At 45.6% G+C, this 20,159-nt stretch overlaps 1 protein-coding gene across 3 annotated transcripts in view; it reads left to right on the top strand.

Annotated features, from left to right (window-relative positions):
* RABEP1 (rabaptin, RAB GTPase binding effector protein 1) overlaps window positions 1-20,159 on the top strand; it is a 101,280-nt gene that overhangs the window by 69,080 nt on the left and 12,041 nt on the right. For all 3 annotated transcript variants that reach the window (XM_025462026.3, XM_025462028.3, XM_035716304.2), the window contains 6 exons: window positions 260-395; window positions 3,841-4,019; window positions 6,508-6,639; window positions 11,421-11,888; window positions 13,239-13,343; window positions 14,754-14,870. In XM_025462026.3, the coding sequence (XP_025317811.1) occupies window positions 260-395; window positions 3,841-4,019; window positions 6,508-6,639; window positions 11,421-11,888; window positions 13,239-13,343; window positions 14,754-14,870 (1,137 nt within the window). The remainder of the gene's footprint in view (window positions 1-259; window positions 396-3,840; window positions 4,020-6,507; window positions 6,640-11,420; window positions 11,889-13,238; window positions 13,344-14,753; window positions 14,871-20,159) is intronic.

Raw genomic sequence — 20,159 nt, 5'->3', positions numbered from 1 at the left:
GGGCAAGGTTACATGTGATCTCCGTTGTGTGTTTATTCTGGAGATATTATTATGGATGATTCCTATTAGTCATGTTATTTTCCTTATTTTCTATAGCAAGTATGTGTTCTATAATTAAAAACTGTGTTAACTTTTAAAATTTTATGTAAAATGTAAATATGAATGTAAATTATTTTCAAGGCACATCCAGAACTGACCAGTATGCCTAAAGCTGAAACTGTTGTAAGTTTCAGTTTCACAGAATTGCATTTTGTTTCAGGTTAAAGAACTGAACCATTACCTGGAAGCTGAGAAGTCTTGCAGAACTGACCTGGAGATGTACGTAGCTGTTCTGAATACTCAGAAATCTGTTTTACAGGAGGATGCTGAGAAACTTCGGAAGGAATTGCATGAAGGTAAATATATATTCTGTGTATTTTTAGTCTCAGTCTCAATTGATACTGATTAAAAACAGTAACAAGTCTTAGACTCTAACTTGTTAATGATTCACTGTGAAGCTTTGCAGTGGGTTCAGGTGTTCTAGTGAAAGGCTGGAGCTATGAGATCTCCTGAAGAGATATGGGTTGTAGACAGTTCCTCTCTCCTCAGGGACCCCAGGAGTAACTTGACAAGGCATGAGAGGTGGGCAGAAAGACCAGAGGGCTGGGAAGTGCTGGGGAAACTGTGTTTGCCCCCAGAATCCTTTTAATGGAGGTAGATTAGCAAGAGTGAAAATAGGACAGAGGACAGATAGTATATTCTGGTGGCCTCAAGTAGCATCCCTGTTTATAAGGGTCTGTTTTGATTTCACTAGGCTGGTAGCAGATTTGTACAGAAATTGATTTCATTTTCCCTGGCCTGGGGGAGAAGGCTTATCTTTTCCCCATTAACATAAAGATAGACTTTTGTCTTCAGTTCTGCTAGTAAGTCTTAATTATCTGGGGTTCTTAACCTTTTTGTTTCGTGGACTCTTGGCAATCTTGTGAAAACTCTTAGGATGCTGTTTTTTTTTTTTTTTTTTTAAGCAGCTCAGTTTTTATTTTTAATTTTTTAAAATTTATTTATGATAGTCACAGAGAGAGAGAGAGAAGCAGAGACATAGGCAGAGGGAGAAGTAGGCTCCATGCACCGGGAGCCCGATGTAGGATTCGATCCCGGGTCTCCAGGATCGCGCCCTGGGCCAAAGGCAGGCGCTAAACCGCCGCGCCACCCAGGGATCCTAGGATGCTGTTTTTAATCCCTACAGTATTAAAAATCAATCAATCCCTACAATATAAAATACAAAAGAAATCACTTACGATACAAAATATAAATAACTGCAAACTTATTATACAGAAAGAAATGTGTTATTTTATGGATGCATTAATTACAGAGGTTTGGTAGCAGGTCTGGTAAGGACTGTAGTCCTGAAGCAGTGCCACTGTGCCAAGACACAGCAATGGCTACAGCTTCTGTTGGCGATGAAGTCATGGGCGGTGTCTTCCTTAACTGTGCTGGGTTGCCCAGATTGTGGGTAACTAAAGGAAATGGTAAATTTCAGTTAGAGGTTAGTAAAAGTGCAGATCTGACTTTTTTCATAATCTAGATGCATGGATACCTTGAAATCTTGTACGTGTTGTAGGTTATACTAATAACATATTTTCACATGCAAGTTAGGGCTGTGGTGATAGAGTCCTATACAGTGAATACTTCCAGGTAGTATATCAAGTACTGTGGGAAGTACAGCTCTTCCATCAATAATTTAGGCTTTCATATTTATTTTCTCAAATAATGGAAAGCTGAAATTAATAAGCCTACAGAATTATTTCATAAAATGTTATGAAAATCACCTCAAAGTTTGAGCAAGTCTTTGGCTTTCTGGAAACACTTTTCAGATGTGCTGCTGTCAAAAAGACACACAACTCAGAAAGTGTCCAAAAGAAGTAGGAATTTCTGTTTAAACAATGTACTCCAACCCTTCCAGAAAGTGTTAAGACCTTCAAGCTTTCCTTTCCTTTCCTTTGTTTGTTTGTTTTTGACCTCCAAGCCTTCCTAACATGTCTGGAAAAGTATCTGAGAAGTTTCGTTAGAATGAGTAAGGGGATAATTTCCATACCAGAAAGAGAAAAAGGTGAAAGTTGAACAGCATTGTAACTTACCACCTGCGCTGGGAGACTTAGCCGTGCAGCCACGATAGTGCTCCTGCCTCTTGCAGGGGCCACTTGCAAGTGCACCAGGGAGGCAGCAGAGCCACATACGAGCTTCTTGGGAGAAGCTAAGTGGGGCTTTGAAGGACAGGGAGATTATTTTGTCAGGTGGCCAGAGGTGACTGATGTTCAAAGCCATTGGCACATGGTGCAACAGATAAAGGAATGGAAGAAATAGGTTCAGCAAAGTTAGGATGTGGGAGACAGGGGCAAAATGTGAGCCAGATTGTGGACACCTTATGCTGAAGCCCAGATTTGGATTTTATCATATAGGCAGGAAGGAGCTTCTGAAGGGCTTTTAAAATGTTTTTCTTAAATAACAGCTTTATGGAAACATAATTCACATGGCATGAAGTTCACTCCTTCAAAATCTCCTACTCAGAAAGCTGTGCATTGTTATCACTGACTAATTCCCCAACAGTTTAACTACCAAGAAAAATTCTGTGCTCATCACTGGTCACTTCCTTTTCCGCCTTCCTCCCAGCCCTGGGCAGCCCTGGTCTCCTTCCCGTCTGTTCAGATTGGCCTCTACTGGTTTTCTGTATAAATGGCATTATACAGTATGTGGCCTTGGGTTTGACTTTTCTGAAGAGCTTTAAACTCAAGAGTGATCATGTAAATTTTGCATTTTAGGAAGTTCAGTTCAGTTAGCAGTAGTGTGGATAGTAAGCCAGCGAGGCAAGACCAATGGTAGGAAGCATACCAGTTGTTGGGGTTGTGAGAGCGGATCTGAGGCAGGTGGCTGAAAGTGGCCATGTCACACAGCCCAGGAGGGAGCAGTAGTGGGGGGAGGCAAGACAGCAGTAAGGTTGTGTCTCTGGTTTCTGGCTGGAGTGGCTGGGTGATGCCACCCACTCATTTTTTAGTACAGGACGGCTGAGCTGGCGAGTGTCAGCAGTACCTGCCATTTAGGAGAACCATTGACTTCCTGAAAAGTCAGAACTGCATGAGCTCAGGAAGCGTTTCTGGGTAGCACATTTGTCAGAAAGTATATAAAGACAGTGAGTAGTGGTTGCCATGCCTTCCACACGTAGAGCAGCATTTCCCAAATTGTATTCCCTAGAACACTTGTTCAGTGAGTGGCACTGTGGGAAGGATGTTTTGATCAAAGGAAGTGGGGACATACTGTGTTCTCTATCCTCCTCCAAGAGAACATAGGTATACTTAAGATCTTGAGCTCAAAGTCCTGCAGTGAAGGAACCTATAAAATTTCATTTAGCTGGGTTTTCTAACCCTCAATTAGCACAGAAATCCTCTTTTCACTTGTCACTGTTACCGGGAGCAGGCTCTGGGAGACTGTGCATGAGGAGAGATGTGAGGACAGGTGCCATGTGTCCTACAGCAGGCTGCCCCTTGGTTCTTGTCCGAGGCAAGTCCCACACAGGATGGACCATTGGCCAGACCTAGTCTAATGGTCCTATGTTAAAGGAATTGCCTACCATTAAAATTCAGTGTTTTGGGCAGCCCCGGTGGCGCAGCGGTTTGGCGCCACCTGAAGCCCGGGGTGTGATCCTGGAGATCCGGGATCAAGTCCCACGTTGGGCTTCCTGCATGGAGCCTGCTTCTCCCTCTGCCTGTGTCTCTGCCTCTCTCTCGCTCTCTCTGAATAAATAAATAAATAAATCTTTAAAAAAAAAATTCAGTGTTTTTCATTGGGGGGGGGGTGCCTAAACAGTTTGCCATCTCTTGGAGCAAGAGCGACAACAACACAACCAGTTGAAACACACGTGGCAGAAGGCCAATGACCAGTTTCTGGAGTCTCAGCGTTTGCTCATGAGGGACATGCAGCGCATGGAGATCGTGCTCACGTCGGAACAGCTCCGGCAGGTGGAAGAGCTGAAGAAGAGAGATCAGGTGAGCGATAGTTCTGGGGGACTCGCAGCGCTGGCACCACGCCCTGCTTGTCCCCACACAGGCCATCGCAGGGCTTATGTTTTGTGGGATTTGACCAAAGGCCGGAGCCAGGGGACATCCACGCCCTTTCAGAATACACGAGAGCTGCGTTGGAGGGCTTTGCTTTAGAAATGGCCTTGTCTGAGAGAAAGAGCTGATTTAACAGCGCTCCTGTGTAGACACTGTGTAGGATGCAACAGTGTATATTTCTGAGACAGCCCTTGTCCACCCTCTGTCCAGTTCTCCGACAGAGAATCTCGTGGATTGTGTTTGCCCAGGTTGAGTCATTGGTGACATTGCTCTGGAAGCCTCATTGGAAGTGACGGCATGGGGAGGGTGAGGCTGAGTGATCCGGAAGGGCAGGAGTCCACAGAGCTGCTCACCCGAGATCTTGTTTTCTCTTTGCCTTTTAAAAAATGCTCTAAATTACACAAATAATATACAAATAATCTCAGGTTAAAAATGCTTTGCTGAATGGGATGCCTGGGTGGCTCAGCAGTAGAGCATCTGCCTGTGGCTCAGAGTGTGATCCCAGGATCTGGGATTGAGGCCTGCATTGGGCTCCCTGCAGGGAGCCTGTTTCTCCCTCTGCCTTTGTCTCTGCCTCTCTCTCTGTGTGTCTCTCATGAATAAATAAATTAAATAATTAAAAATTAAATAAATAAATAAGAATACTTTGTTGTAAATACAAAGTGATGAAGGACAAAATGATGAAGGGAGGATCTCCTCGGTCACCTCCCTTTCAGGAGCAGCCACTTTTGTCGTCAGAAGTCTTCGTATAGAGGACAGCCCCTCCAGGGTGCTTCTTTGTGTTCATAAGTGCATCTTTAGGTTGATTTGTTTCATACAGTTGGGTCAGGATGCATAGTCCATAACTTACTCTCCCCAGCGTTGTCTGCAGTGAGTGTCCGCACCAGAGAGCTGCCACTCTGCTCACTGCTGTGGTAGACACACCATAATGGGCCCCATCCCTGTCCCTGTAGTGGCACCTAGACTGTTCTGTTTGCTTCATTTCAGACAGTGGCGTGGCTAATCTCCTGCCCCTTCTTGTGCATCGGCGCAGCTATTTCCCTAGCATAGCTGCATAGAAGCTGTTCTAGGTACTGTAAAAATGGTTTCAATTTCCTTGTATGACTTAGGTTAGATTTTGGCTTTCAAAAGTTTCATCCTTTATAAAATTTTTAAATTTTTATTTATTTATGATAGTCACAGAGAGAGAGAGAGAGAGAGAGAGAGAGAGAGAGGCAGAGACAGACAGAGGGAGAAGCAGGCTTCATGCACCGGGAGCCTGACGTGGGATTCGATCCCGGATCTCCAGGATCACGCCCTGGGCCAAAGGCAGGTGCTAAACCGCTGCGCCACGCAGGGATCCCTAAAATTTGTTTTAATTGTGACTCATTCTTCTTCTGTATAGACAAAGCCAGTTTAAGGATTTAGATTCTAAAGTACTGCTGTCTGGGCAGCCTCGGTGGTGCAGCAGTTTAGCGCCGCCTGCAGCCCAGGGCATGATCTTGGAGGCCCTGGACCAGTCCCACGTCGGGCTCTCTGCGTGGAGCCTGCTTCTCCCTCTGCCTGTGTCTCTGCCTCTCTCTCTGCATCTCTATGAATAAATAAATAAAATCTTAAAAAAAATAAATAAAGTACTGCTGTCCATCAAAATGGTCTGAATGCTCTGATTGGTCAGTTAGGGCTTTTTATTCACATTCCCTGAGGTTTCTCTGCATGTCTGAATTGTGCTGCGGCTCACATATAAAGCTCTGTTCCTGTAGTCATCAGGACAGACATGCACTAGGACTCCCCAGGTGAGGGGGTCTGCTGGTTCGAAGCCCATGTGCCCGCCCTCCTCTCAGGCATGGTGGGTTATTGGGGCTTCCCCTGTGCATCTGCCTACCCCTCCTGTGCCCCAGGTGGTGGACTCCCCTTGATGCTGCTCCTGTGATCCCTTTCCTCGCTGCCCCCTGCAGAAGCTTGTGCACACCTGTGTGCTGCCATGGCTGTGTCCCCCGTGGGGCTGCTCTGGGAGCCCCGAGGGACTCTGACATCACTTGAACCAGTCTTGTTGTGTCTCACATGAGTTTGTACTATGTCTGGTGGCCGTGCCCTACCTGCCCTTTTCTGTGGTCACCTGCAGGGATGTCCATGTGAATTCTCCCTCGGGTCCCAGGAAGAGGACGGGGTGTGTTTTATGTCATCTTTCTCCCAATTTACTCATCTGGGAAGCTGCTTCCTGATTTCTCCTTTGTGATGGCTTCATCCTTGGTGCTTGTGGTGTTGAGACATTTGTTAGGATCAGACATCCTGACATAATTACAAAGCAAATAAACCTCAGTGTCCAGTTTTCTTGTAAAGCATTGTACTCTTTCATTTGTTTTGAGTGGTTAAAAAACTGACTGAACGTGAAGTATGGATCACCTGAGTGATGTGTGTCTGTATCTCCTTTCACCTGCAGGAGGAAGATGAGCAACAGAGGTTTCATAAGAAGAAGGAGCACAACAGAACAGATGTCGAGGAGGAGGCGAAAGCCTCGGCGGCCTGCGCTCTCACGCATGAGGAAGCTTGCGCCCAGTTGTCAAATGAAGAGGTAGGGCGAATCTGTCATTCAAGTCCCTGTGTACATGATGTTTTCATATGCAGCTTGTCCTTTGTCCCCCGTGGTTCACGCAGGACATGCGGAGCCGCTGACACAGTGATGGTCTGTGTGTCTTCTATATTTATGATCTCCAGGACATGTGTGGGCCTCTCACTGCCCCTAAAGTGCTTCCCCAGGGCTTCCGATATTAAAGCTGTAGAGGAGAACTTAAATCTTTTTTGGAATGAATAATAAGTAGTTGCCAATACTTTAGCTTTTTCTTTAGAAGGTTAGTTGAAGTGTTGAAGAACTGAACTCCCTATAGCACATGTTTGCTCATTAACAGGCTGTGAGGATGGGGGTGAGGTTGGTGGGGGATGGGAGTAGGGGTGGTGGGGAGAGTCAGGTGGAGGGGGCAGCCCTGGAGGTAGAGAGTGGTGCTCCCCTGGCCTGGGGGCCTCTTGCCTCCCTCCCCATGGCTTCAGGGGCCGCCTCAGGGGGGTTCTCGTCTCCACCCTGTCTCCACCCTGTTGGCAGCTGCACCCTGGGCATTACTGAGCATTCCCTTGTGGTGAGGGGAGTTGCAGCCAGGCCACTCCTCTCCTCGGCATCCACACAGGCTCCCATGACGTGCACGATGACGTTCCAGTTCTGCTCACACCATTCCAGCACATTTGCCACCCTGTTGTGCTGGCACATGGTTCCTTCTCCTGGAGGGCTATCTTCCCTGCCTTGCTGAGTGTTGAGACCCTCTAGGCATCTTCAGGACTCAGGCTGATCCCCTCTACAGGAAGGAAGTGCTTCTGTTACTGCCTCGAGGATAAAGATGAAGGCCCTCAACATGGCACAGAAGGGCCTCACCGCTGAGTGACCCTCTGTGGCTTCCACGTTCCCCACATCTTCACAGCCAGGCCTGTCCCCATGCTGGCCCAGCTCACATGCCTCTTGCATCCTGTGCCCTGCCCCGCCTCGTCCCCTGGCTTTAGGAACTAGTCCTGGATAGATGGGATTGGGGTCTTCATCCATGTGTCTGTGTAGTGGGTAGGTTTCTGCTCAGTCCCGTGTGGTCTACTTCCTGGTGGCTTATGTTTCCATGTTTGTGGATTGTTTGACATTAAAGCTTTAAAAATATCCTAGTGAACACTGAAGGGGATGATGTAAGTGTTTTTCTACATTCTTTGTTTTGGGTCGTACACTGAGAACCACTTGCCCTGATTCTGCTGTGCATTTTTTTAATAGTCAGACTCCCAAGAGAGTCTCAGTTTTTGGGTACTGCCGATTATTATGTGGTTTCTGTGTGCAGGAATGTTTGAAAAAGTTTCAGACTTCAAAAAATATTTTAGCAGGAAAACAGGAAATGGAGCTTTGTTGAATTTACAGTGAAGTGTTTTTAAAATTTTTTGATTCTATCTTTGTTGGTCTGTAGTATATATTGTGCATAACATTATTTTCTGACATTCTAAATATATTTTAGATTTGATCTTTTACAGTTTGAATGTTTTATATTGAGAGTCATGATGATTTACTTTTGCCTGTTGTTGTAAAGTTAATAGTGGCCACTTCAGAGACTCAGACTTTATGGCTAAAGACAATGAAAATGTGTAGGACCTGATACTTTCTTTAGCCTGGTGCAGTGTCCTTTTCTTGGTACAAAAATCAAGTGTGTTCATTGTGGGAAATGTGGAGAGTACAAAGAGGTCCTAGGGAACAGGAGAGCTGGTACCTGAGTCTCCTGCCCGGAGATGACTGCCGCTGCTTTCTAGAGCACGTCTCTCCTTTCTGTTTCTTTTCTCCATTTCCCGAGTTAACATGTGTATATTTCTATTTTTGCTTTTAAACCTAGCCCATATTGTAATTCTACATAATCTTTTATGTAAATTTTTTTTCACTTGAGCCTATCTTAGAGGTTTTGGCTTATCAGTAAATGTTTTCGCACAAGTGGAATTTAATAGCTGACAGCATTTCGGCATGCAAACGCCCAAGAATTCCATCCTGATGGATTTGTGCCCAGGTCTGTAGGTCCGTGCCATTGGAAGAAAAGTGGAATGTTCCTCACAGTCTGTCCAGAAGCAAGTCCCGTGCACCATGTAGAGCCATGTGCAGATGCAGCAGAGTTGGGTCACGAGGCAGAAGCAGGAGCAGGGAGGCAGCACGGGTCAAACAGCACAAGGCTGGCTGCTTTCAGTAATCCCAGTAGGCTTTGGTGTAGAGAGTCTGTTCTCAGTTTCCTGGTGCCTAGCCGTGGGCTGATTTAGGGCGAGGTGGGGTACTGGCATGGGGTCATGAGGGCGGTCAAGGAGGTGGTTGGGGGCCACAGGAAGGATGGGTTGGGTATATGTGAGAGGCCTCTTCATAGGCGACTTGTGTATTAATCGGAGGAATCCGGTGGCTTGGAGTGGTGGTCTTTCCCTGGCTGGCAGGGTCCTCAGAATGGGGAAAACATCGTAAAACATAGAAAATAAGAAACAGTACTAGCAAAGCAATAGTCAAGTTGGTTCCATCTTTACCAGCGTAGGAGTTTTCACCACTATGAGGAACCGTAGTGCTGTTGGTGCACTTCCTCCCTGGGTTCTGCTCACTCCCATAGCATGGGCTGCTGGGAACAACTGCCCATTAAGGGTGTAGACATGTTTAGGGCATCGGGAAATATTGTTGAGTCATCTTCCAGAAACGCCATTTGGTTCACGCTTTCCCCTGGGTGTATGCACTCTCTGTCACCAGCCCTGCATTCCGGCCCATTTCCTGCCGCTGTCCCCTCCTGTCCTTTGTGTCTCAGCAGCACTGCATGGGACCGAGGGTGGCTTCTGTGTAACTCCCAGAAGGGATTCTCATCCCGGTGTGTATCAGCTTTGTACTGGGTACTCGCTCACGACCTCCACCACAGCTACATTAACTCAACTTAGATATGTGTTCAACAGAACAAAATGGGGGCAGCCTGGGTGGCTCAGCGGCTTAGTGCTGCCTTCGGCCCAAGGCGTGATCCTGGAGTCCTGGGATCGAGTCCCATGTCGGGCTCCCTGCATGGAGCCTGCTTCTCCCTCTGCCTGTGTCTCTGCCTCTCTCTCTCTCTCTCTCTCTCTCTCTCTCTCTGTCTCTCATGAATAAATAAATAAAAATCTTAAAAAAAAAAGAATCTTAAAAAAAAAAACCAGAACAAAATGGAGGAATTAACATAAAAGTTGTCCAGTTTTTACCAAGTAAGAATATTTTTAAAACATTTAAAAGTTTTGCGTGTCCGGGTGACTCAGCGGTTTAGCGCCACCTTCTGCCCAGGGCGTGATCCTGGAGACCCGGAATCGAGTCCCACGTCAGGCTCCCCGCAAGGAGCCTGCTTCTCGCTCTGCCTTTGTCTTTGCCTCTCTCTCTCTCTCTCTGTGTCTTTCATGAATGAATAAATAAAATCTTAAAAAAAAGAAACATTTAAAAGTTGTGTTTTTCACAGGCTTTTCCAGTTTATGAATGAAAGGGCTTTTGACAACAAAAAGCAGACAGTATTATCTTGAAATAAAAGGCTAGTCTTTTAAATCGAATATTGTTGAATTTCAAGAAACACTTGCTACCCTTTTCTTTTCTGGTTTTCCGGTCACCGTGTGCAGCCTCGTGGAGTGGCACTGCTGTGCTGCTGTCACTTTGAGAATGTGTCGCACCACATGTTACTCTGAGATGAAATGCACACATCATAGAATTAACCACTTAAAGTATGCGACTCAGAGGCATTTAAAGATTTTATTTACTCATTTGACAGAGCATATGCATGAGCAGAGGCAGAGGCAGAGGGAGAAGCAGACTCCTCAGCTGAGCAGGGAGTCCGACAGGGCTCAATCCCAGGACCCTGGAATCATGACCTGAGCCAAAGGCAGACACTTCACCAGCTGAGTCGGGCACCCTGACTCAGAGGCATTTAGTGCACACAGTGTGCAGCCATCACATCTCTGTGGTCCCCCCAGCTTCATCCCAGGAGACCCCACGTCCTCCAAGGAGTCACTCCCCAGTTTCCTTTCCCCTCAGCCTTTGGCAACCACTGATTTGTCTTCCGTCTTCATGGATTTACCTGTTCTGGACGTTTCTTGTGGATGAACTCAGAGTGTGTTACCTTCTGTGTCTTGCTTCTTTCACTTATGTACCCCATATCTCATGCTGACTACACCTTCAGGCATGCAATACTGTTCCCATCTCCCTTCCACTTAGGCTGCTCCTTCCTTTGTCCATCCCCAAACAGACACAGTTGGTGTTTCTCAGGGTTCTGCCCTCAGCCTTTTCATCCTACAGAACCACTGTAGATGTTCTCATTTGCTGCTGTGACTTGAATGATCATTATGTAGTGTTTACCCTCTGGCCTCTCTGTCTAAAGACTTGTATGTCCCTCTGTCAGGTGAGTATGCCCATGTGGACATACGAGTAGCACCTCACATTCAGTGTACCTGGCGCTGAGCTTTAGGAGACCTTCCCTGACCCCCGTGTCTGAGCTAAAAGCCCCACCTTGAGCACCCCGGGCACTCAGTACAGTGCTGCTCATTTTATCACATACAGCGTTCTAACAGACTGCTTGCTTGCTTATTGTTTTCACGAAACTGCAAACATCATAAGGTCATGGTTTGCTTACCGCTGTGTCCTGAGTACCTGGTTTAGATCCAATAGAAGACACTCAGTAAATTTTGTTCAGTGACTATGTGAAGGTAGTGTGCTAAGGATCATCATGTGGAACGTGTGGCGAAACACTCTGACCATCCGGTAGTTTTTGTCTCAAGTATAGAGAATCGTCTAACTTGGCAATGTGTGTTTTCACATTTCAGGAGCACTTAGATAGCACCCACGGCTCAGTCCACTCCCTGGATGCAGACTTACTCTTGCCGTCTGGAGACTCGTTCAGTAAATCAGACACTGACATGTTTAAAGATGGACTCAGGAGAGCACAGTCTACAGACAGCTTGGGAACCTCAGGCTCACTGCAATCCAAAGCTTTAGGCTATAACTACAAAGCAAAATCTGCTGGAAACTTGGATGAATCGGATTTTGGACCGTTGGTAGGAGCAGATTCAGTGTCTGAGAACTTTGATACTGCCTCCCTTGGGTCACTACAAATGCCAAGTGGGTTTATGTTAACCAAAGATCAGGAGAGAGCGATCAAGGCCATGACGCCAGAGCAAGAAGAGACGGCGTCTCTCCTCTCCAGTGTCACCCAGGGTATGGAAAGTGCTTATGTGTCCCCCAGTGGTTACCGCTTGGTCAGTGAGACAGAGTGGAATCTGCTGCAGAAGGAGGTGAGCTGTCTTCCTGACTTTCTCTCTGTTGCTCACGTTGGGTGGCTCTGGGATGTATTGTACATTTACAGGATGCCCCTGGAATCCGTACGTGCACACATCGCCACACGGTCCAGTGACTGCCATTCCAGGTGGCTGTGGCTGGAAGGGAACTGGGTGTGAGCTCCCCCACTCTCCACCCCCGGAGTCTCACCTAATCGGAGCTTAGGCACCCTTATGTTGGAGTAGCCTGAATTTGGTTTGCCCCGCACCCTTTCCAGTCTTGGTGTACTCCCAGATTCCTTCTGTCCCCTCTCCTTGAGATCCGAACGCAGATGCTTGTCAGCAGGCACTCGAGTGTATGTAAGGAGGGGTAGGAACCATGGGAGAGAGAGAAGAGAAGGTAGCGCAGAAGGAGGTTCATTTTCCTCCTAAGAGTATTTGCAAACTCAGAAGTAAGAGTTACAACTTCAGGCCTTTGCACAGTGACTCACAGGATTGTGTGGCCCTGGGTTCCAGCTTCAGGGTAATAATCAGATGGTCCCCAGGTTATAGGCGGGGCCTCATCTCAGGCCACAGGACTCATGCCACTTTTCCCGGTAACTGAGCAGGACAATGTGGTCAGAGGCCAGGTTTCTGACTTTTAGTGCTTTCTTTCACAGGGCCCCTGTCTCTTAAAGGACTGGTTGAGCCGTGAAGCCTGATGGCAGCCACCCCCCCCCCCCCCAATCTCACGTAGGACATGTGTGAGGAGACGCTCCTTAGCAGCTCTCGGGCTGTTTGTGGCCTGAGCTGGGGGAGCAGCCAATGGGCACTGGTTCCGTCCTGCCCCTGCTCCAGGTGGCATGCTCATCTGCATTGTGTGGGTCTTGGCCTCATACTTTTGCTTCATGTTTTCCTCAAAGGTGGTGTTTTGTGGCCCTTAGCCTCCTGGTTACATAGCTGGGGCCCTTGTTTGCCTGTCCTTCGTGTATTGGTGCTTACAGCATCTTAGAATCCAACCCTAGGGCAGCCTGGGTGGCTCAGCGGTTTAGCACCGCCTTCAGCCCGGGGCATGATCCTGGAGACCTGGCGTTAAGTCCCATGTTAGGCTCCCTGCATGGAGCCTGCTTCTCCCTCTGCCTGCGTCTCTGCCTCTCTCTTTCTCTGTGTCTCTCATGAATAAACAAATAAAATCTTAAAAAAAAAAAAAGAATAACATTAGTGGTATCTTTAAAAAATAAAAAAAAGAACCCAACCCTATAGGGCCATAACTCTGAAGAAATTGTCTACCACGTGTTCTCTGAGGAGCATAGATAAGACTGTGCATGTATTCAGATGTGCGACATACATTTTGTTCTGCTGATAAGAGGTAACTTTGATGCCCTTCAGGTACATAATGCGGGAAATAAACTTGGTAGACGTTGCGATATGTGCTCCAATTATGAAAAACAGTTACAAGGGATTCAGATTCAGGAGGCTGAGACCAGAGACCAGGTGAGTTTCTTTTTGGTATGCCAAATTGCTAATGCTGTCCTCCTCACTGCACTGCTGTCCTCCTCACTGGTGTTTCCCCTCCCACTTGCTTTGTGAAATATATCCACGTGAAATACGAAATAACCTGGTTCTTGCAGCGTCAGCTACGTTCCCAGTGGGGCACTCTGGAGCCTTCGCTTTTGTCTGCGACTCAGCTGGCCCAGCAACACGCGGGCCAGCTCAGCTCTTGCAGGGGCAGGGGCACATCTCCTCTCATCGCCTTTTCCTCCTGCCCCGAGGGCGGCCGTGCTGCCAGGAATGTGCGCTGGGCATGGTGCTTCTCCATACAGGGCTTGAGGGGGCGGTTACTGTGCTACTCACTGAATAAAGCTTAGCTGAATATTATCTTAAGCCTTATTTAGAATCTTCATCAAAGCTTATTACCTTCTTTCATAAATTTGTTAAACTGATTACAGTTAGTTTACAGGAGCACAGAAATTAAGATTTGGTAGATTTCGTATGCAGAGATTGACAAGTACTTTTCCAGATACATTGTCTAATAGATTGATTCCTTGAGAACATTTAGGAAATGTAGAATTTCAGGAGAGTGGGGTTGTGAAAGTATAGAGAAGGAAAAGATGATTTTTCTTCTATTTCCAGATTGTTATTTTTTTATTGTAAAGGTTGTTCTCTTAGTCTTCACAATAAGTTGAAGTGATTAGAATGATGGTTTAATATTTTCAAATGCCATTTGCATTAGTTTCCTCCCATGTGTACCAATTTTCCTGGATGATGGAGACCTCAATTTCTAGAGGCGCACAGGGGCATGTGGCCTCACTGTGCGCTCAGGGAAAGGAACCCTTGAGCTAAGTTTGTTTTTGAGCTGGAATACAAATCTAGGACAGGAAAGGTGTGTGAAGGAACTCTCAGGAAGGGGAAGGCTGTGTTCTAGGAAGCACGAACAGCTCATGGGCTGTGGGGGGTGCAGGAAGGGAGAGGACGCTCCGCTCCTCCGAAAGGAAGACCACCATGAGGTCATTGAGGGAGAGGCGCATGTAGAAATTCTAAGTAGGGAAATGATATGATTAGACTTTTGTTTTAGGAAACATTCATAGTGTTAGTGTGGGTTGCAGATTGGAGGCAGGCGGAGGGTAGACCAGAGTAAAGGGGTGCTGCCACGGCCTGCAGGACTCAGGTGTGGAGGGAGAGCAGACCTTTGCGAAGGAGATACCGAATGTGAGAAAGGATTTGTGGAAGCCTGACAGTGACGTCAGATGAGGTCAGTCATTCTGAATTGACAGATCTGTGCTGTGTCTCAGGAAGACAGAAGATGAGGCTTTTTAAATTTCTGGAGTTAGGGCTTTTTTTTTTTTTTAATTAATAAAAGAATCCTTGGGAACTTTGTCCTGATGTGCATTTCAAATTGCACAGGTGAAGAAACTGCAGGCCATGCTGAGGCAGGCGAACGAGCAGTTGGAGAGGACGGCCAGGGAGAGGCAGGAGCTGGAGGACGCCCTGCAGCGCAGCACCCAGGACACTGGCCACCAGGTACCAGGGCCTGACGACCTATCGTGCCACCACCACCCACTGGGACGCTGCCTGGTTGCCTGCTGTGGCTTGGAAACAGCCCTGTTTCTTTCTTGGCCTGGGGCCATTCTGTTTTCCCTCAGAGAATAAAGATCTCTTCCTGATCTCTTTCTGCTGTAGGTCTTACAGACCTTTGAAGGATAACTGTGGAAATAACTGGTTAACTATCAGCAGATGCTCAGTTTTATTTTTTAGTAGTAGGTTTTTCTGCTGCACATAAACTTTCTGACAGGAATAATACTAATTAAATTCCTTTTGACTTTTTAAATGTATAACAAATAGAAAAAACTCAAACATGCACAGATAGACCCACATGCCAGAACTCAGTTCTATATTCCCCTGGTTGGGACAGAATAACAGAACAGAAGCCCGCTCCTTCCCTGACTTGTGACACTAGCAGAGGGTGTTGTCTCTCTGTTGGAACAAATGAGGTAGATGGTGTGCATCATCTCGTCTTCCCCTGTGTGGCATTGTGAGGCTCTTACCCGACACTGGAGCAGTGGCAGCTTCCTTGTGGTCGTCGCACACTTGTACTGTGTGCGGATCTGTAAGTGTCTCCTTTGGGACTAGTGTTTGGGTGGTTTCCAGTTCTGGGCTGTTAGGAGTACTTCTACTCTGAAATTTCCATACGGGGCTTGTTGTGCATGCTTCTGCTGGGAATCCACTAGGAGTGCCGGGCCCTGGTCAGATGGTCAGAATGCACTCAACTTCAGCGGATAACAAAGCCAAACAATCTTCTACAGTGGTCGCACACATTTATACTCCGAGCAGCAATGCAGAGGGCATCCCTGTGGGCCCATCATTGCGGTAGCTGATTATGGGTTCCACGGTGGCTTAGTCTGCATTTCTCTGATGACCACCCAGGTTATGTAGCATGTGTCCTACATAGTGGCCACTGGGGTGTGTGTGTGTGTGTGTGTGTGTGTGTGTGTGTGAGATTCCCCTCAAGTCTTATGCTAATTGTCTATTGTTGTCTAGTTCTGTTTATCTGTTTTTGTTATTTTTCTGATTTGTTAGAAGCTCTTTATACAATCATACTAGAGCCTTTTGGTGACTTGTGTGGTGCATTTCTGCTCATCAGTACTTGACGTTTTCATTATTTTAATGGTGTCTTTTGATGAAAAGTTCATAATTTTCATGTAGTCAAGCTGATTGAATTTTTTTAATGATTTGTGATTTTTTTTTTATTTTTATTTTTTATTTTTTTATTTTTTTGTTTTTTAAAAGAATATTTTTTGGGGGTGCCTGGGTGGCTCAGTCATTTGAACATATGACTCTTGATCTCAGCGCAGGTCATGATCTCAGGGTCGTGGGATCGAGCCTATGTTGGGCTTTGTTCAGTGAGGAGTCTGCTCAAGATTCTTTCCCCTTCCCTCTTCCTCCCCCTCTGTTCTTCCCACTGCTCAGGTGCTCTCTCTCTCAAATAAATAATAAGAATCCCTTTTTAAAAAGAATATTGGGGGCAGCTCGGGTGGCTCAGCGGTTTAGCGCCTGCCTTCAGCCCAGGGCGTGATTCTGGAGACCCGGGATCGAATCCCATGTCGGGCTCCCTGTGTGGAGCCTGCTTCTCCCTCTGTCTATGTCTCTGCCTCTCTCTCTGTGTGTCTCTCATGAATAAATTAAAAAAAAAAAAAAAAAAAAGAATATTGGGCAGCCCGGATGGCTCAGTGGTTTAGCATCACCTTCAGCCCAGGGCCTGATCCTGGAGACCCGGGATCGAATCCCGTGTCAGGCTTCCTGCATGGAGCCTGCTTCTCCCTCTGCCTGTATTTCTGCCTCTCTCTCTGTGTGTCTCATGAATAAATAAATAAAATCTTAAAAAATTAAAATAAAAAAGAATATGTGTTATAAAGGTATTTTCATATATTTTTGTGGAAGCTTTATTGTTTATAGTCACATTTATATCTAAAAATCCATCTAGAATTAATTTTGATGTGTATGCTGTATAGATGAGGGTAGTTTTATTTCTTCCATTTGGATAGCTGTTCGGACCATTTAGTGAAAAGATCCCCTTTTTTCTTCTGCTCTACAAGGTCATCTGTGTCATTCATCAAGTGATTATGTATGGTGGTAGGAGGGGAGTCATTTTCAAGACTGTTCTCTTCAGTTGGTCTGTTTGTCTATTTCTGTGCAAAATTCTCTGCTGTAATTCATAGTAAAATTTTCATTTGATTTTTTAAAAAATAGTTTTTAGTTCTCTGCTGAGGTCTGTGTTTTCCCTCATTCCAAAAGTATTCACCTTTTTTTCGTGCATAGTTTTAATACTTACTTTAGAGTCTTTGATAATTCTCCTGGGTCTTCATGGGGTTGGCAGGTGTGAGTTTCTTTCCCCCCTGAGAAATCAGTTACATTTTCCTGATTTTTCCCATGTCGAGTACTTTTAGGTTGTACCCTGGGAACTATGAATATGTTACTGTGAGACTCAGCACTTTGTTTATCTGATTAGGTTCTGTTAGCAGGCCTCATCTTGCCTTGTGTGGAGATGCTTCTGATGTCAGTTCCTTTTTTATTTTTTTTTTAAGATTTTATTTATTTATTCATGAGAGACACAGAGAGGGAGGCAGAGACACAGGCAGAGGAAGAAGCAGGCTCCCTGCGGGGAGCTCGATGCGGGACTTGAGCCCAGGACTCCAGGATCACACCCTGAGCCGAAGGCAGGCGCTAAACCACTGAGCCACCCAGGCATCCCATCAGTTCCCTTTTTAAAGCTTTTGAAGAGCTTTTGGATGTGTTCACTTGTGGTGGGTGTGGGACTTGTGTTGGTTGATACACAGAATTAAGCCCTCCCTCCCTCAGTCCCCTCCCCAAGGACACCCCTCTGCTCTTCTTCCAGGGACCTTGCCCTTGCACTGGGATCACACAGAGTCTGGTCCCTTGTACCCCCCTCCCCCCTGCAGCTATTATGGTTCTGCCGCTGGTCATCTCAGAAGAACGCTGCCACAGAAGTGAGAAAAACCCCACGTGAGCAGTGAATTCACTCCTGGATGAGTTGCTTCTCCCATTTTGACTTCCTTCTTTCAACTGTCTGCTTTTGCTTGTTTTTCAAAGTCCTTGGGTAGTTGTTAGTTGTAATCAGGGTAGAGAAAGGCCATTATGGGCCTCATCCTTCTTGGAAGTCTCTACTCTCTCATATTTTTTTTAGACAGATCTTTTTATTTCCACCTTCATCCAAAAAGGATTCTTGACCAGCTGTGGTGTCCTGAACACTTATGCTGTTTTCCCCCAGGCTTGGAAGTTACTGTTGGGTCTGTATTTCTACTAGTAAGAAGTTAGCTGTAGGTCCTACTGTTGCTCCTTTGAAGGTAAAATATTATTTTTTCCCTGGTTATTTTAAGGAATTTTTTTTTTTTTTTTGCTTTTGTTTTCAGCAGTTTTACTGTGCTGTACCTAGGTGTATTTTTTATTCATATTTTTCCTGTTTGAGGTTCTCACAGGGTTTCTTGGATTTCTGAATTGATGAATTACATCATAATTGGCATAATCTCAGCTGTTATGTGTATCTTGTAAAAACTTGCTTTTATTGAGATATTACATATAGCCAAGTGCATAAATCTCAAGTGTAGAGCTTGGTGAATTTTAACACATGGAAAGTTTACTAGGTGATCATCATCTGGATCAAGATACAAAGCTTTCTAATATACTTGTGCTCCTTCATACTAACTAAACACCAGAGCTGCCTGCACAGAGGGTAGGCAGGGTTCTGACTTGAACACTGTTTAGTATTGCTCATTCTTGAACTTCATGCAAATGGAATCCTATTGTTCAGAGCCATGCACAGCCAGTCTGTTTGCTTATTACGTCTGAGGCTCCTGCACATTGTTCCTGCTTCCGTGGTTAGATGTGAATGCTGTATATATTCTGGTACACGGATGTGGTGTAATTTATCCATTCTGCAGTTGAAAGATATTTGGGTTGTTTCTAGTTTTTGGCTTTTGTGAACCAATACGTTTTCTTTTCTTTTTTTTTTTTTTTTAACCAATACGTTTTCTAAAAACACCCTTGTATGTGTCTTTGGTGGACATATGGTCTCATTTCTCTGGAGCATCCCTAGGAATGAGATGACAGGGTTTCTGCATAGGCTTATTTTTAGCTCTGCTAGCTCGGTTTCCATTGGGCACATTGCTTCAGATATTTGTATATATTACACCATGTTGTATTTACACATTTTTTTAAGCCTCTTCTGTATTTCCCGAATTGTATGTTTCCTTCAGATCTGTTTTATACTCACTTTCTCTTCAAATAGGTCTAATCTGTTAAGACTTATCCATTGAAATTTTTAATTTAGATAATTTATTTTTTTAAAGATTTTTTATTTATTTATTCATAGAGACATAGAGAGAGAGAGAGAGGCAGAGACACAGGCCGAGGGAGAAGCAGACTCCATGCAGGGAGCCCGACGTGGGACTCGATCCCAGGTCTCCAGGATCACACCCCAGGCTATAGGCGGCGCTAAACCGCTGCACCACTGGGGCTGCCCTAATTTATTTTTTCTATTTATCATTTCCATTTGGTTACTTTCCATTGTTTCCAGTTCTCTGGTAGGTCTCAATTCCCTTGTATTATTTTAAAAAAAAATTATATATATATATTTTAGAGATTTTATTTATTTATTCATGAGAGACAGAGAGAGAGAGAGAGAGAGAGGCAGAGATACAGGCAGAGGGAGAAGCAGGCTCCATGCAGGGAGCCCGATGTGGGACTCAATCCTTGGACTCCAGGATCATGCCCTAGAGGGTGCTAAACCGCTGAGCCACCCAGGCATCTCTCAATTCTCTTTTAAATAGATCTCTGGACAGGTCAAATATAGTTAATTTTAAAGTCTGTCTCTAATAATTCACAAATCTGGATTCACTTTAGATCTGTTTGTATTGTTTTGTTTTTATTATTTCCTTTTGGTTTTATCCTGTTCTTTCTTTTGTGCATTTTTATGTGAGTGCTGGACATTGTATATTAAAATGTTGAAATGCTAGTGACAGTCCCTCACAGGCATTGAGATTATATAAAGTTGTGAAGTTCGGGTTACTTTAAAGCCTTCCCTTACCCTAGGCTGTCACCCTGTGGGGACCCAATCCACACCATGCAGCGAGTTTCACAGGGTGCCTTTGCATCATGGCTTCTGGACTCTCATCTCTGCCACCCTGTCCTGGATGCTGGGCTTCATGGTGTCACATAGGTTTCTCTTGGAGCTGGCATGTCCTCCTTCTGACCCTTGGCTCTGTAAATCTTTTTTTGCCCTGTTCTCCGGTGCCT

The sequence above is a fragment of the Canis lupus genome, chromosome 5 (assembly GCF_003254725.2).
Source record: "Canis lupus dingo isolate Sandy chromosome 5, ASM325472v2, whole genome shotgun sequence".
Lineage (NCBI taxonomy): Eukaryota > Metazoa > Chordata > Mammalia > Carnivora > Canidae > Canis > Canis lupus.
Note: the sequence above shows the minus strand (reverse complement) of the source record. Positions and strands in the feature narration are given on the sequence as shown.